Raw genomic sequence first — 13,922 nt, forward strand, 5'->3', positions numbered from 1 at the left:
AGGGAGAGAGAGAATCTCAAGCAGTCTCTGCCCTGTCAACACAGAGCCCAGTGCAGGGTGAGATCATGACCTGAGCTGAAACCAAGAGTTGGACACTTAACTAACTGAGCTACCTAGGTGCCCCTACACTCAACTATTTTTAATCCATTCCTGTCTGTGGGTTTCTTCTGCTTTTTGGCTAATGTGAATAATGCTGCTCTAAACATTGGTGAACAAATATCTAGTCAGATCCCTGCTTACAGTTCTTCTAAATATACATCCAGAAGTAGAATTGCTGGATCATATGGTAATGGTATCTGTAATTTTTTTTTTGAATTGTCATACTGTTTTCCATAACATCTATTACTGTTTTACATTCCCACCAGTGGTTCTGTTTTCTCCACATCCTTGCTAGCACTTGCTCCTTCCTCCCACCTTCCCCATTCTAATGAGTATGATGTATCTTTTGGTTTTGACTTGCATTTCCCTGATGCGTTGAACAACGGTTCATATGTTTATCGGCCATATGTGTATCTCCCTTTGAGAAATGTCTGTTAAGTCATTTGCATATTTGAAAATTTATTTTAAATGCTTGTTTATTTTTGAGAGAGTGGCAGAGAGAGAGAGGAAGAGGAGGGAGGGAGGGAGAGAGAGGATCTGAAGCAGGCTGTGTGCTTAAACCCGCCAACTTTGAGATCATGACCTGAGCCAAAGTTGGTCACTTATGGCCGCTAAGCTACCCAGGTGCCCCTATATTCTGGATATCCCTTGTCAGATTATGATTTGCAAATACTTTCTCCAGCCAATTTCTTTTTCTCACTCACTGACTTCTATTCCATTGTATGGCTCCACCGCAGTTTACCAATTGACCTATCGAAGGACATCATGGTTACTTCTAGTTTTGGGCAATTATGAATAAAATTGTGATAAATAATTCTTGTGCAGAGTTTTGTGTGGACATATGCTTTCGTTTCAATTGGGTAAACACCTCATAGCACAGTTGCTGGATTGTTATGTTCAGACTGTGTTTAGTTTTGTAAGAAACTGCCAAACTGTAGCTGTGCTGTTTGCATTCCCATCAGCATGAATGAGATTCCTTGTTGCTCCACATGCTTGTCAGTATTTGAGTGTTGTCAGTTTTTGGATTTTAGCCATTCTAATAGGTGTGTAGTGGCATCTCATTGTTTAAGTTTTTATGATGTTGAACAACTTTTCATATGATTATTTGCCATCTCTATCTTCTTTGCTAAGCTGTCTATTCAGATCTTTTGCCTACTTTTTAACTGGGCTGGGTTTTTTTATTGTTGAATTTGAAAACTCCTTTGTATGTTTAGTGTTTATTTATTTTTGAGAGAGAGACAGGATGTGGGGGGCGGGCAGGGAGAGGGGGAGACACAGAATCTGAATCAGGCTCCAGGCTCCAAACTGTCAACACAGAGCCTGATGGTGGCTCAAACCCATGAACTATGAGATCATGACCTGAGCCAAGGTCGGATGCTCAACCGACTGAACCACCCAGGCTCCCCTTTGTAGGTTTTAGATACAAATTCTTCATCAGATATGTGTTTTGCAAATACTTTCTTCCAGTCTGTGATTGTCTTTTCATTGTCTTAAAGTATCTTTTGAAGAGCAGAAGCTGTTACTTTTTTAAAAGTTCAACTCATCTATTTTTTCTTTTGTGGATTTTGCTTTTGGTGCTGTATCTAAAAACTCAAAAGCAAACTAGGGTACTTAGAGTTTTATGTTATCTTCTAGAAGCTTGATAGTTTTGCTTCTTACATTTAGTCTATGATCCATTTTGAGTTAATTTTGTGAACAGAATAGGTCAGTGGGTCGATTACTTTATGTGGATATGTTGCAGTTCCACTTAATGGAAAGATTATCTTTTTTCATTGGATTGTCTTTGCTCCTATCTGAAAGATCAGTTGACTATATTTGAGTAGTCTATTTCTGGGCTATTTATTGGTTATGTTCTATTGATCTATTTGCTTATTCTTCTGCCAATGCCCTGCTATCTTGGTTAGTGATATGCGTAGTGAATCTGAATCAGTGTTTAGTCCCCTGACTTTGTTACTCTGTTTCAGTATTATGTGGACTATTTGGGGTTTTTGTCAGAGCTGTCAGCACAAAGCCTGACATGGGGCTCGAACCCATGAGCTGTGAGATCATGACCTGAGCTGAAGTCAGATGCTTAACCGACTAAGCCACCCAGGTGCCCTATGTCTTTTGTCTTTCTATATGAATTTAGAATTGGGCAATATCCATGAAATAACTTGATGGAATTTTGATATGTTGTGTTGGATGTGTAGATCCAGTTGGAGAGAATTGATGTCTTACCAATATTGAATCTTCCTATCCATGAACATGGAATGTACCTTCATTTATTTAGATATGTTGTGATTTCTTTCATCAATTTTCTAGTTTTATTCATGTAGATTTTATATGTATTTTGTTAGATTTACTGCTAAATGTTTATTTTTTGATGCTAATGCAAATGGTTTTGCATTTTAAATATCACATTCCAATTATTCGTTGCTAGTTATTGTAACAAAGCAGCTGGTTTTATATATTAACATCACACAAATTGCTATTTAATTACTTTTTATCTCTACGTTATTTTTTGTTAATTTTTTTGGGATTTTTCTTTTTAGACAATGTTGTCTTCTGTAAACTAGGACACTGTTACATTTTCTTTCCCAATATGTATACTTACTATTTCATTTTCTTGCCTTATTGCCATTAGCCGAGACTTCCAATCCACTATTAAATAGGAGTAGTGAGAAGGGATATCATACCTTTTCCCAGTCTTAGGAATAGTCACCATTAAGTATATTAGTTGTAGATTTCACGTATGTTTTTTATGAGTTTTGGAAGTCCCCCTCTGTTCCTAGTTTGATGAGAGTTTGTAATAAGCATGACTGTTGGATTTTGTCAAATGCCTTTTATGTGACAATATTATCATGTGATTTTTCTTTTTTAGCCTGTTGATGTACTGGATTACATCAGTTGATTTTCAAATACTGATCCAACCTTGCATACCTGGACTAAATCCCATTTGGTCATGGTATATAAATCTTTGTATATATTGTTGGATTTAATGTACGAATATTTTGTTGAGGAATTTTGCATATGTATTCATAAAAGATCATGGTCTGTAGTTTTCCTTCTTAAAATGTGTGTGTGTTTCCCCCTGCTCTGGTCTTAGTATTAAAAGAATGTGGATCTCATAAAATAAGTTAAAACATGTTCCCTTCTATTTTCTGGAAGAAGTTGTAGAGAATTAGGCAGAAGCACTGTCTGAGCCTTCTTTTTTTAAGTTTATTAATTACTGATTCAATTTCTTTAATGATTGTAGGCCTATTCAGATTATTTCTCCTTGAGTGAGTTTTAGTAGTTCATGTTTTTCAAATAATTAGTTTATTTCATCTAAGTTATTACATTTGTGGGCACAGAGGTATTTATAATTTTTTTATATTATAAAGTGATACCATATCCCTTTAATGTATGTGCTGTCAATAGTGATGACACCTCTTTTGTTTTTGATATTGGTAATTTTTGTCTTCTGTTTTCTTTTTGGTTGTCCTGACCAGAGATTTATCAAGTTCCTCTGATTTTTCAAAGAACAGGTTTTAGTTTTGTTGATTTTTTTTTTTTTACCAATTTCCTGTTTACAATTTGTTTCTGCTATAATTTTTTTTTTCTGCTTGCCTTTTCTATTTCTTTTTCTTAGAAACTTAGATTATTGAATTTAGACTTTTTTCTTTTTTTTTTTTTTTAATTTTTTTAATGTTTTATTTATTTCCAGGAGAGAGAGAGAGAGACAGCGTGAGCAGGGGAGGGTCAGAGAGAGAGGGAGTCACAGACTGAAACAGGCTCCAGGCTCTGAGCTGGCAGTCAGCACAGAGCCCGACGCGGGGCTTGAACCCACGAACCGCGAGATCATGACCTAAGCGAAAGTCGGACGCTCAACCGACTAAGCCACCCAGGCGCCCCTAGACTTTTTTCATTTGTATGTGTTCAGTGCTGTAAGTTTCAAAACAATCCATTTGCTGCATCCCACAGATTTTGAAAAGTTGTATTTTCATTTTCATTTAGTTCAAAATATTTTAAAATTTCTTTGAGACTTCTCTGATCCATAATTTATATAGAAGTGTGTTATTTAATCTCCAAATAATGAGGATTTTCCAGTTCTCTGTTATTGGTTTCTAGTTTAATTCCATTTTTGACTGAGGGCATACATTGTGTGATTTCTCTTTTAAGTTTGTTCAGGTATGTTTTATAGCTCAGAACGTGGCCTATCTTGGTGACTGTTCCATGTGCACTTAGAAGGATGTGTATGCTACTGTTGTTGGATGAAGTATTCTGTAAATGTCAGTTAAATCCGTTTGATTGATAGTGCTCTTCAGTTCAACTGTATCCTTACTGATACTCTGCTGGCTGGCTCTGTCACTTACTATTAGAAGAGTGTTGAAGTCTTCAACTACAATAAGGAATTTGTTTCTCCTTATAACTCTTTCAATTTTTGCCACATATATTTGGATATGCTCTTGGGTATATATGCTTTAAGGAGTGTTAATGTCTTTTTGGAAAATTGACCCCTTTCTCATGACCCCTTTATATTCCTGATAATTTTTTAAAGTAATCTCTATATCCCATGTGGGGCTCAAACTCATGACCCTGAGATCAAGAGTCTCTACCAGCTAAGCCAGTCACATGCCCCTATTCCTGATAATTTTCCTTGTTCTGAAGTGTAGTTTGTCTGAGATTAATATTGCTATTGCAGTAAGGTTTGATTACTGTTAGCATGGTATATCTTTCTCCATCTCTTCAATTCAAAAAAAATATTTATTTTGAGACAGAGATCAGATGGGAGGGGCAGAAAGAGGGAGAGGGGGAGAGAGAGAATCCTAAGAAGACTCCGTGCTGTCAGCATAGAGCCTGACACAGGGCTCAATCCCATGACCTGAGCCAAAATCAAGAGTTGGATGCTTATCTGATGCTTATTTGAGCCACCCAGGCGCCCCATCCATCTCTTCACTTTTAATCTATCTGTGTCTCTAAATTTAAAATGGGTTTCCCTTAGGCAACGAATAGTTGGGTCTTGGTTTTTTTAATCCACTCTGACATATTTTCTCTTTCAGTTGGTATATTTGTACCATTTCTAAAGTGATTATTGATACAGTTGGTATTAATATCTACCATGTATATTTTTTCTGCTTTCTTTCTCTTTTTTGGGGGGTGGTTTTTGCCTTGTTTTCTAAGAGTCCTTTACTTTATGTGTTCTAGATGTTAGTGTTTTATCTGCTTTGTATATTGCACTTATTATCTCAAATATTTCCTTTATTTTAGTTTATAGTACCTTTTGTTGTCCCGAAGTTTATTTTTCTTTCAGTTTGTAGGTACTGTGCCATGTGCCTACAAAAAGTTTAAGAAAACTTTTCCATCGAAATATTATTTAAAAAACTCATATTTTATTTCAGTAACATATCTAATACTGTGTGTGTGTGTGTGTGTGTGTGTGTGTGTGTGTGTCCATTTGGAATTCTTTGGTAGATGATTTACATGGGATTCAAACATTTTTCTTTTGTGAAAGGCTAGCCAGTTGTTTCAGTATTGTTTATTAAATACTCGATCCTTTCATCACTAATATGAAATTGCACCTTAATTATATAATAGATTTACAAATCAATATTATCTGTTTTTGTACTCTGATCTTTACTGTTTATTTGATCAATGTATCTGTGCCTGTGCTAATACCGTATTTTAATTACTATAGCATATTAGTTGGCAAGGCATATCCTACCTTCTAGTTGTTTTTCAAAACATTCTTATTTTCGAAAATTTTTTCACCCCAATGAGAATTATCTAATTATATAAAAATTCTGTTAGAATTATTATTATATTTAACTTGTAGATTAATAATTAACATCTTTATGGTGAATTTGCTTCGAATTATTTATAAGACATTCTAAAGTATAGCAACTAAATTCCTTCCTTTAAGATATTCTAAACCAGTAGAATTATTCTTTGTTGGCCAGTATAGTTCAAAGATTTGACCTTCTTAAATGTGAACTTTTCATATCTTCATTGTATTTTGTAATATAATTACTTTTATTACCATGACCTCTCTATTTCTTATTTTCTTTATTTTTACCTCATTTATATTTATTTTGGTAACCTATTGTTATAAACTTGGATATATTTGTTTCTCTTTACATTTTCTGTCATGCCCTCCAATTTCTTCGTTATCACCCTCCAAAACCTTGCCCACATTCTCCTGTCATTCCTCAGTTTCATCCCAAAGTCTGTTATATAAGCATAATTACCCATATCCTTCTTGTACAAGTCTTCCCTTTGTCTGTTGGACGACTCTCAAAGAATTAGTTTGAGTTTTTGGTTTGAGTTGTGTCCAGATGCACAACTGCTGTTAGTCTGTGCTACAAGTCCCACCTGACTCAGAAGAATGGAAATAAAGATAACTGTGAGCAGGGGAGATTATTAATTTTTGATCACCTGACCAGTGGCACACTTTAAGATAATGTTAAGTCCTGTAGGTAAAGTTTAAAAATTTTGTCATAAATCTGAATTAGAATCAAGGAACTTATTTTTTGAGTAGATTATAAACTATTTTCACTGTTACTTCCATTGAACTTAGCCAGAGCTTTTGTAGTATCCTTGCTTTTCCTTTCACTTAACATATTTTCCCAGAATGTTAAAATGGTCACTTGACCCTTCATCTTTGTTTTTTCCATTAACAATTAGGTCTTGCTTGCTCTGTCTAGTGAGTACAGTTTGATGACAGTTTAAGTCTTCTCTATTGATTCAAGATCTTGAAAAGCTTCAAGATCATTAACTTGAAGATGATTGACCTAAATGCCAACATATTTGAAATCTGAGATAGTTATTGTGACATAGAGAATGTGTATACATTTTTATTTTAATGTTTCAGTTAGAATTCTTAGTAATATTGGGGTGCCTGGGTGGCTCAGTTGGTTAAGTGTCCGACTTCGACTCAGGTCATGATCTCACAGTCTGTAGGTTCGAGCCCCTCATCGGGCTCTGTGCTGACAGCTCAGAGCCTGGAGCCTGCTTCAGATTCTGTGTCTCGCTCTCTGTCCCTCCTCTGCTCTCCTTCTGTCTCTATCTCTCAAAATAAAATAAAGACATAAAAATTTTTAAAAAAAATTCTTAGTAATATTTTCTTACAATTTAATAACTTCTTATGGTACTAAACACTTTCTGATTTAATGTGAATTTGGATTAATTCAATTTCCAGTAAATTGACAGAAAACAGTTGGTTTATTCAGAAGGTCGAGGATTTGATTCTTTAATAATTTCTATAAAATTAAGAATTTTTACTTTGTCTAGAAGCTGAACAGATTAATTATGATCTTTTGAAGTTACTGGTTCAATTTTAATGTTTATAACATTATCTTCAGTTATTTGTAGGGATGTTTTTATTCTCTATACTTGGACACAAACTACCCTAATACTCAGTTGCTTAAAACAAAAACAGTCACTTGTTTTGCCCACAAATCTGCATTTTGGGCAGTGTTTGGCAGGCATGTTTGTTCCATGTAGTATCTGCTAGGATTCTCAAATTGGACTAGAGGATCATTCACATGGCTGGCAAAGTGACATTGGTTATTGATTTTTCCTCACATGATCTCTCTTTGGGCGCCTTGGACTTCTTTACAACATGATGGGTGGGTTTCAAGAGTGAATATGCCAAGAAGCAATGTTCTAAGAGACAGGAAATGAAAACTACTGGTTTTTAAGGTCTGAGCCTGAAAACACATATTTTCACTTTTGTATTATATTGATCAAGCAGTCACAGGGCTCGGATTCTAGGAATATTGAACCTGTAGCTCTTGATGGGAGGAAGAAGAGTCAAAGAAATTTAGAGTTGTTTTCCTTTTCTTTTCTTTTCTTTTCTTTCTCTTTCTTCTTTCTTTCCTTTCTTTCTTTCTTTTGAGAGCCTGTATGGAGTTGTTCTTTCTTTCTTTTCTTTTTCTTCCTTCTTTTCTTTGTCTGTATCCTTTCCTTTCCTGTCCTGTCCTGTCCTGTCCTGTCCTGTCCCGTAACTTCCTTTCCTTTCCTTTTCGAGAGCCTGTATATGCACACACAAGCTGGGAAGAAACAGAGAGGGGAAGAGAGATAATCCCAGACAGGCTTTGTGCTAACCGACTGGGCTTGATCCCAAGAGCCATGGGAGCATGACTTTAGCCAAAATCAAGTGTCTGATGCTCAACCCACTGAGCCATTTAGGCACCCCATGGAACCATGTTTTCATATTGCTACAAGGGATGTGGGAATTTTCGTATTCGCTAATTTGCTTCAAAGGGAAAATAGTGTTAGTACTTTGAATCAGTAATGCTTATTCTTATTTAGATATTATTTTCCAGTGCAACTGGTTTCTTTTTATCTTTTCACTATTATGCCCTTTTGAAGTAATAAAAACAGTATTTGCAAGATCTATATGAGGAAAATTACAAAACTCCAACCAAACTCAAAGATCCTAAAAAATATATATGGACAGGAAGACTCAGTATTGTTAAGATGCCAGTTCTTCCCAACTTAATTGGTAGATGCAGCACAATCCCAGTCAAAACCTCAGCAAGCTACTTTGTGGATATAAAGAAATTGATTTTAAGCTTATATAGAAAGACAAAAGACCTCAAATATTCAATGTAAAAGTGACGAAGAATAACAGTTATAGGACTGATACTGACTTCAGTAATCAAGACAGTGTGGAATTGGTGAAGAATAGACCAATAGATCAATAGATAAAATTGATAACCCAGGAATAGACTACTCAAATATAGTCAATGGATCTTTGAGATAGGAGCAAAGACAATCCAATGGAAAAAAAAAAAGATAATCTTTTCATTAAATGGAACTGCAACGTGTCCACATAACAGAAAAAATAATCTACCCACTGACCTTACACCGTTCACAAAAATTAACTCAAAATGGATCATAGACCTAAATGTAAGAGGCAAAACTATCAAGCATAAAAGCAAACTTTGGTTTGCCTTTGAGTTTTTAGATACAGCACCAAAAGCAGAATCCATGAGAGAAAATAGATGAGCTGGACTTTATTAAAATTAGTGATCATGACCTGAGCTGAAATCAGGGAGTCGGATGTTTAACTGACTAAGCCACCCAGGCACCCTTAATTTTTTTCTTACAATATATGGATTTAGGTAAAAGTATTCAGAGTGTTTTTATTGTCATGCTATTCTCAGTGATTTCCAGAGTAAATAGATTTTTTTTCCTAGAGAGAGAGAGCTCGCACACAGCGGAGGGGCGGATAGAGAGGGATGAGAGAATCCCAGTCAGGTTCCACGCCCAACAGGGCTAGACCTCATGACCATGAGATCATGATCTGAGCTTGAAATTAAGAATCCCAGCTACTCCCCCCAGAGTAAATGGATTTTTGAAAGTGCTAATTATACTACTTTAATATAACAACCAGAACATGTATTTTAACCATTTGTATAAATAATTTAAGATAATTTCCACATAGATGTATTTTGTGAATATCTATTTCTGAGCAGGGTAAATTTATAATTTTGGGAAGTAGCTGACAGATTTTAAAAATATATGTTCATAAAGTAAAATGTCTTCTCTATTAGTTAAAAATTATACTGTTAGTAGGTAGATTTTCTATAAAGCTGTGTAGACCATAACTGTTGAAAGTTGAACCTGAAGTTTTGCATCAGGGATTAGCATTTATGTTGTATCAAAATTATGGTGGTTATACTTTATTTAAAAAAGAACTCAATACTGTATATTCCATTGGTTTTTAAATTTGAGCCATGATTGTAGGTGCTGACTTTCGAAAGAGAAATCTACTTTGGATGGCTTAATATTTTGGAAAAATCTAAAATGCTAACTTGTCACAATCAGCAACAACTTTTACATCCACTAGTACAAACTACAGTGTGTACATGAAATTTAAAAAAAAAAACCTGTTAGCTTTAAGTAATTTCTTTCAGGTGAGGTTGGGATGATGCTAATATAAAGGAATTAGATTTGGTGCCCATTGTATTTGAGTTAATATTTCTACTTTAATTATTTAGACTTTCTTCAGTTTTGTGAAAGGGATATGGGACTAAACTAATAACTAACTAATAAACCAAACTGTTACTTAACATAATCATACAAATCATTTCAATTTAAACTGCTTTTGTTTTGAAATTAGAATGAGGAAGCTTTTTATTTAACTATATAGTTTTACAATTACTTTAGGTCATTAAGAATATGATAGAGGTTTTTCTTTTTCTTTCTGATGCCATCATTTAAGAATCAGTAGTCCAGATGAGTTGATGTAGCTTTGCATTTTTCTTCCTGGTAGTGACAAACCAGCTACTGTACACTCACAGTGTTCAGTATTTGTTGCTGACAGTCTTTCTGTGATAGCCTATAGACTGACATAAAGTACAGCCTGTTGTGAACTCCTAAGTGAGTCTGCCAGAAACTCAGCAGACAGAACTAATTGGGGAGGAAAAGGACTTTTGTGCCTTCTCTTTCTTTCTGTTCTTTTTATTTTATAAGACAGATGTTGTTAAAGTAGCTTGTTTATGTAAGATTTATCTGCCTCTTTTCTCGTTGCATGGATCATTTTTTAACTTAAAGTCTTGCACTGCAGGTCATTAAGCACTTCCACATGGAGACTGGCACAGGACCCAGCTCGAGATACACAGCTTATAACAGTTGATGAAAAATTGGTAAGAATTTTCTACTGTACACTGCTATGATTCTGCCTTCAGGGTTATTTTTATACAATAGCTTTTCAGTATCATGTTCTGGGTTCTTCCAGGAAAATTATTTGAATTTAAATTTCTAGATAGTGTATAAATTTTAAGAAGAAATAGTCATCACAAAAAGATGAAGACAATTTGTGTTAAGTGTAAAATACAAATATTAAGTCATAGATATTAAGAAGTTAAAATTGCAAAAGGCTTCATTTTTGTGGTGTTGATAAGTAGCAATCAGAACATTTTCATTTAATGAATATGAATATACATATTAATGAGTATGTATTTTCTATTTTCTCAGTTATACTCCTATTTAAGTTGTAAGACACTTAACAGGTGGTACCTAAAATTAAGTATATTGGGTTTTTATGGAACCAATTGTTGTATTGTTACTGTATGTATATATGTACACAAAAATTACATTTCTACATTATGCATGAGAGATTGCAACTAGCAACAAATAATACTCTGTTAATCAGTAGCAGATAGAATTTTGGTAACTGTCACTTGTAAAATTTTTTAATGTGTGGGTATTACTTTAGATACAGCTTCTTGTTTATACCTATATTGTAAAATAGCATAAATTTTGTAGAGTCTCTAAGACTTGCAAAAATGTGTAATCGTATAGCATATTTTTCACTTTTTATTTGGTTAAGCATTATCAAAAGTATGGGTGTGTTTCTTAACTACTTTTTTCCAGTTGTACATTCTTATATCACTCAGTTTTGATTCTGTAAGCAAAATGTAATTTTTCTTTTTTTTTTTTTTAAATTTTTTATGTTTTATTTATTTCTAGGAGAGAGAAACAGCGTGAGCAGGGGAGGGTCAGAGAGAGAGGGAGGCACAGAATCTGAAACAGGCTCCAGGCTCTGAGCTGGCTGTCAGCACACACCCCGACGCGGGGCTCGAACCCACGAACCGCGAGATCATGACCTAAGCGAAAGTCGGACGCTTAACCGACTAAGCCACCCAGGCGCCCCGCAAAATGTAATTTTTCATTTATTTAAATGTTTATTTTGAGAGAGAGAGAGAGAGAGCATGTGCCTTATCAGAGTAGGGGCAGAGACAGACAGACAGACAGACCTAAGTAGGCCCCATGCTCAGCGTGGAGCCCGACTTGGGGCTTGATCTCACAATTGTGAGACCATAACCTGAGCTGCCTAACAGACTCAGCCACCCGGGCACCCCAGCATAATTTTTTTTTTTAATGTTTTATTTATTTCTAGGAGAGAGAGAGACAGAGCGAGCAGGGGAGGGTCAGAGAGAGGGAGTCATAGACTGAAACAGGCTCCAGGCTCTGAGCTGGCTGTCAGCACAGAGCCCGACGCGGGGCTCGAACCCACAAACCGCGAGATCATGACCTAAGCGAAAGTCGGACGCTTAACCGACTAAGCCACCCAGGCGCCCCACCCTAGCATAATTTAAATAATAGGTAACACTGAAAGATCTAAACATCATCTATTTATTTATTTTTTAACATTTTTTAAATTTATTATTGAGAGACAGAAAAAGAGCATGAGCATGGAGGGCCAGAGAGAAGGGGAGACACAGAATCTGCAGGAGGCTCCAGGCTCTGAGCTGTCAGCACAGAGCCCAGTGTTGGGCTCGAACTCACAGACTGTGAAATCATGACCTGAGCTGAAGTCGGACGCTTGACTGAGCCACCTAGGCGCCACTAAACGCCATTTATACGATTAGAGTTAAAAACAGATACATAAACAGATGGGTAAACAGACAAGGGACAGATAGTTTGGAAAACTCACGTCAGGCTTAAGGCTGGTTGATTTTATCTTTATCTCTGCTTGCTGACATCGCCATCATCCTAGTCTAGGCCAGCATCATCTTTAACTTAGATTGCTGCAGTAGTTTTTAAATTGATCTCTATAGATACTTGAATCTTCCTTTAATTCATTTTCCAAAGGATAACCAGAATAGACTTTTTTTAACTGCTGGTTTTGTCACTTCTTGTGTATAAAATCCATTAGTTTTTTTTACTGACCTAAAAGTTAACATTAAAATCCTTACATGGTTCTTGAGGTCTTGCATGATTTAAGTCCTGCCTTCCTCTCTAGGTTTATCTTGTACCACTATCTTTTATACTCTGTGCTCCAACCACAACAAACCTGGAACTTGTTTCTTTTCCTGCTTTGGGGCATTCACATTCCAATCCCTCTTCCTAGAAGCTTTTCACGAATCTCTTAACTCTTTAAACAGGGACCATCTACTTATTCTCCACATATTAATCGAGCACCACTTGCTTAGTCAAGTATAAAAGAAGCGAGATAGGTATGAGTGAGAGGAGGATGATTTATACATGCCATTGTTCATTAATTTACGAGGGTACTATTTTAATTTTTCCAGGGACCATTGTCTAAGCACCAAGAGATTGCTTTCTTCTAATATTATGGGGTTTACTTTCTATAATAAACTTTCAAATTTTATAGAGTTTTATTAGTAATGCTTCTAAGTTCTTTCTAATTTGAAGAATGAGTAAGTGAAGTAGCAATCTGTTGCTCTAAACAAGATGCTATGAATCATACCAGAGAGGTATACAGACCACTTGAGTTTTGTGTTTTTTATCTCATAATATCAGTTGCATACTTGTAATGAATCTTGTTGCCCTGTGTAGGTTTTCCTCAGCTTTGTTATGTCTTTCTTAAAGTGTATTAGTGAAAATGTCAGTATGGTATTAAAGCTGACATCAATTCAAGTCGTACCCATAAATTATTCATAGTTATTGAAATAATATTTAAACAGATAATTCAGATCCATAGGTAATTTTCAAACCCAAGGTTTAGCCATTCATTTAGGTTTATATTAAAATGCAGTATTATATAATCAAATAGGTAACATAATGCTGATAGGGGTTTCATGTCTTCTTATTCCTACACATTACTGGATGAATGTTTCAGTTGATAGACCAGTGACAAGACCAGTGACTGAAGGGTTCTTCCAGAAATATTGAGCAGTTGGACTTGATTATATTTGCATTTTGAATAAGAATGATTCTCTCCAAGATCCCCAGTGGATGCCTGAAACTATGGATAGTATCAAACCCTATATATACTATGTTTTTCCTAAACATACATACCTATGATAAAGTTTAATTTACAAATTAGACACAGTAAGAAATTAACAACAATAATAAAATAGAACAGTTGTAACAATATACTAATAAAA

The 13,922-nt window shown here is 35.3% G+C and overlaps 1 protein-coding gene across 1 annotated transcript in view; it reads left to right on the forward strand.

The window, feature by feature from the left end:
* NDUFS4 (NADH:ubiquinone oxidoreductase subunit S4) overlaps window positions 1-13,922 on the forward strand; it is a 109,958-nt gene that overhangs the window by 25,336 nt on the left and 70,700 nt on the right. The window contains exon 2 of the mRNA XM_077752507.1: window positions 10,634-10,712. Coding sequence (XP_077608633.1) covers window positions 10,634-10,712 — 79 coding nt within the window. The remainder of the gene's footprint in view (window positions 1-10,633; window positions 10,713-13,922) is intronic.

Source organism: Crocuta crocuta, unplaced genomic scaffold (genome assembly GCF_008692635.1).
Source record: "Crocuta crocuta isolate KB4526 unplaced genomic scaffold, BGI_CrCroc_1.0 scaffold181, whole genome shotgun sequence".
NCBI lineage: Eukaryota > Metazoa > Chordata > Mammalia > Carnivora > Hyaenidae > Crocuta > Crocuta crocuta.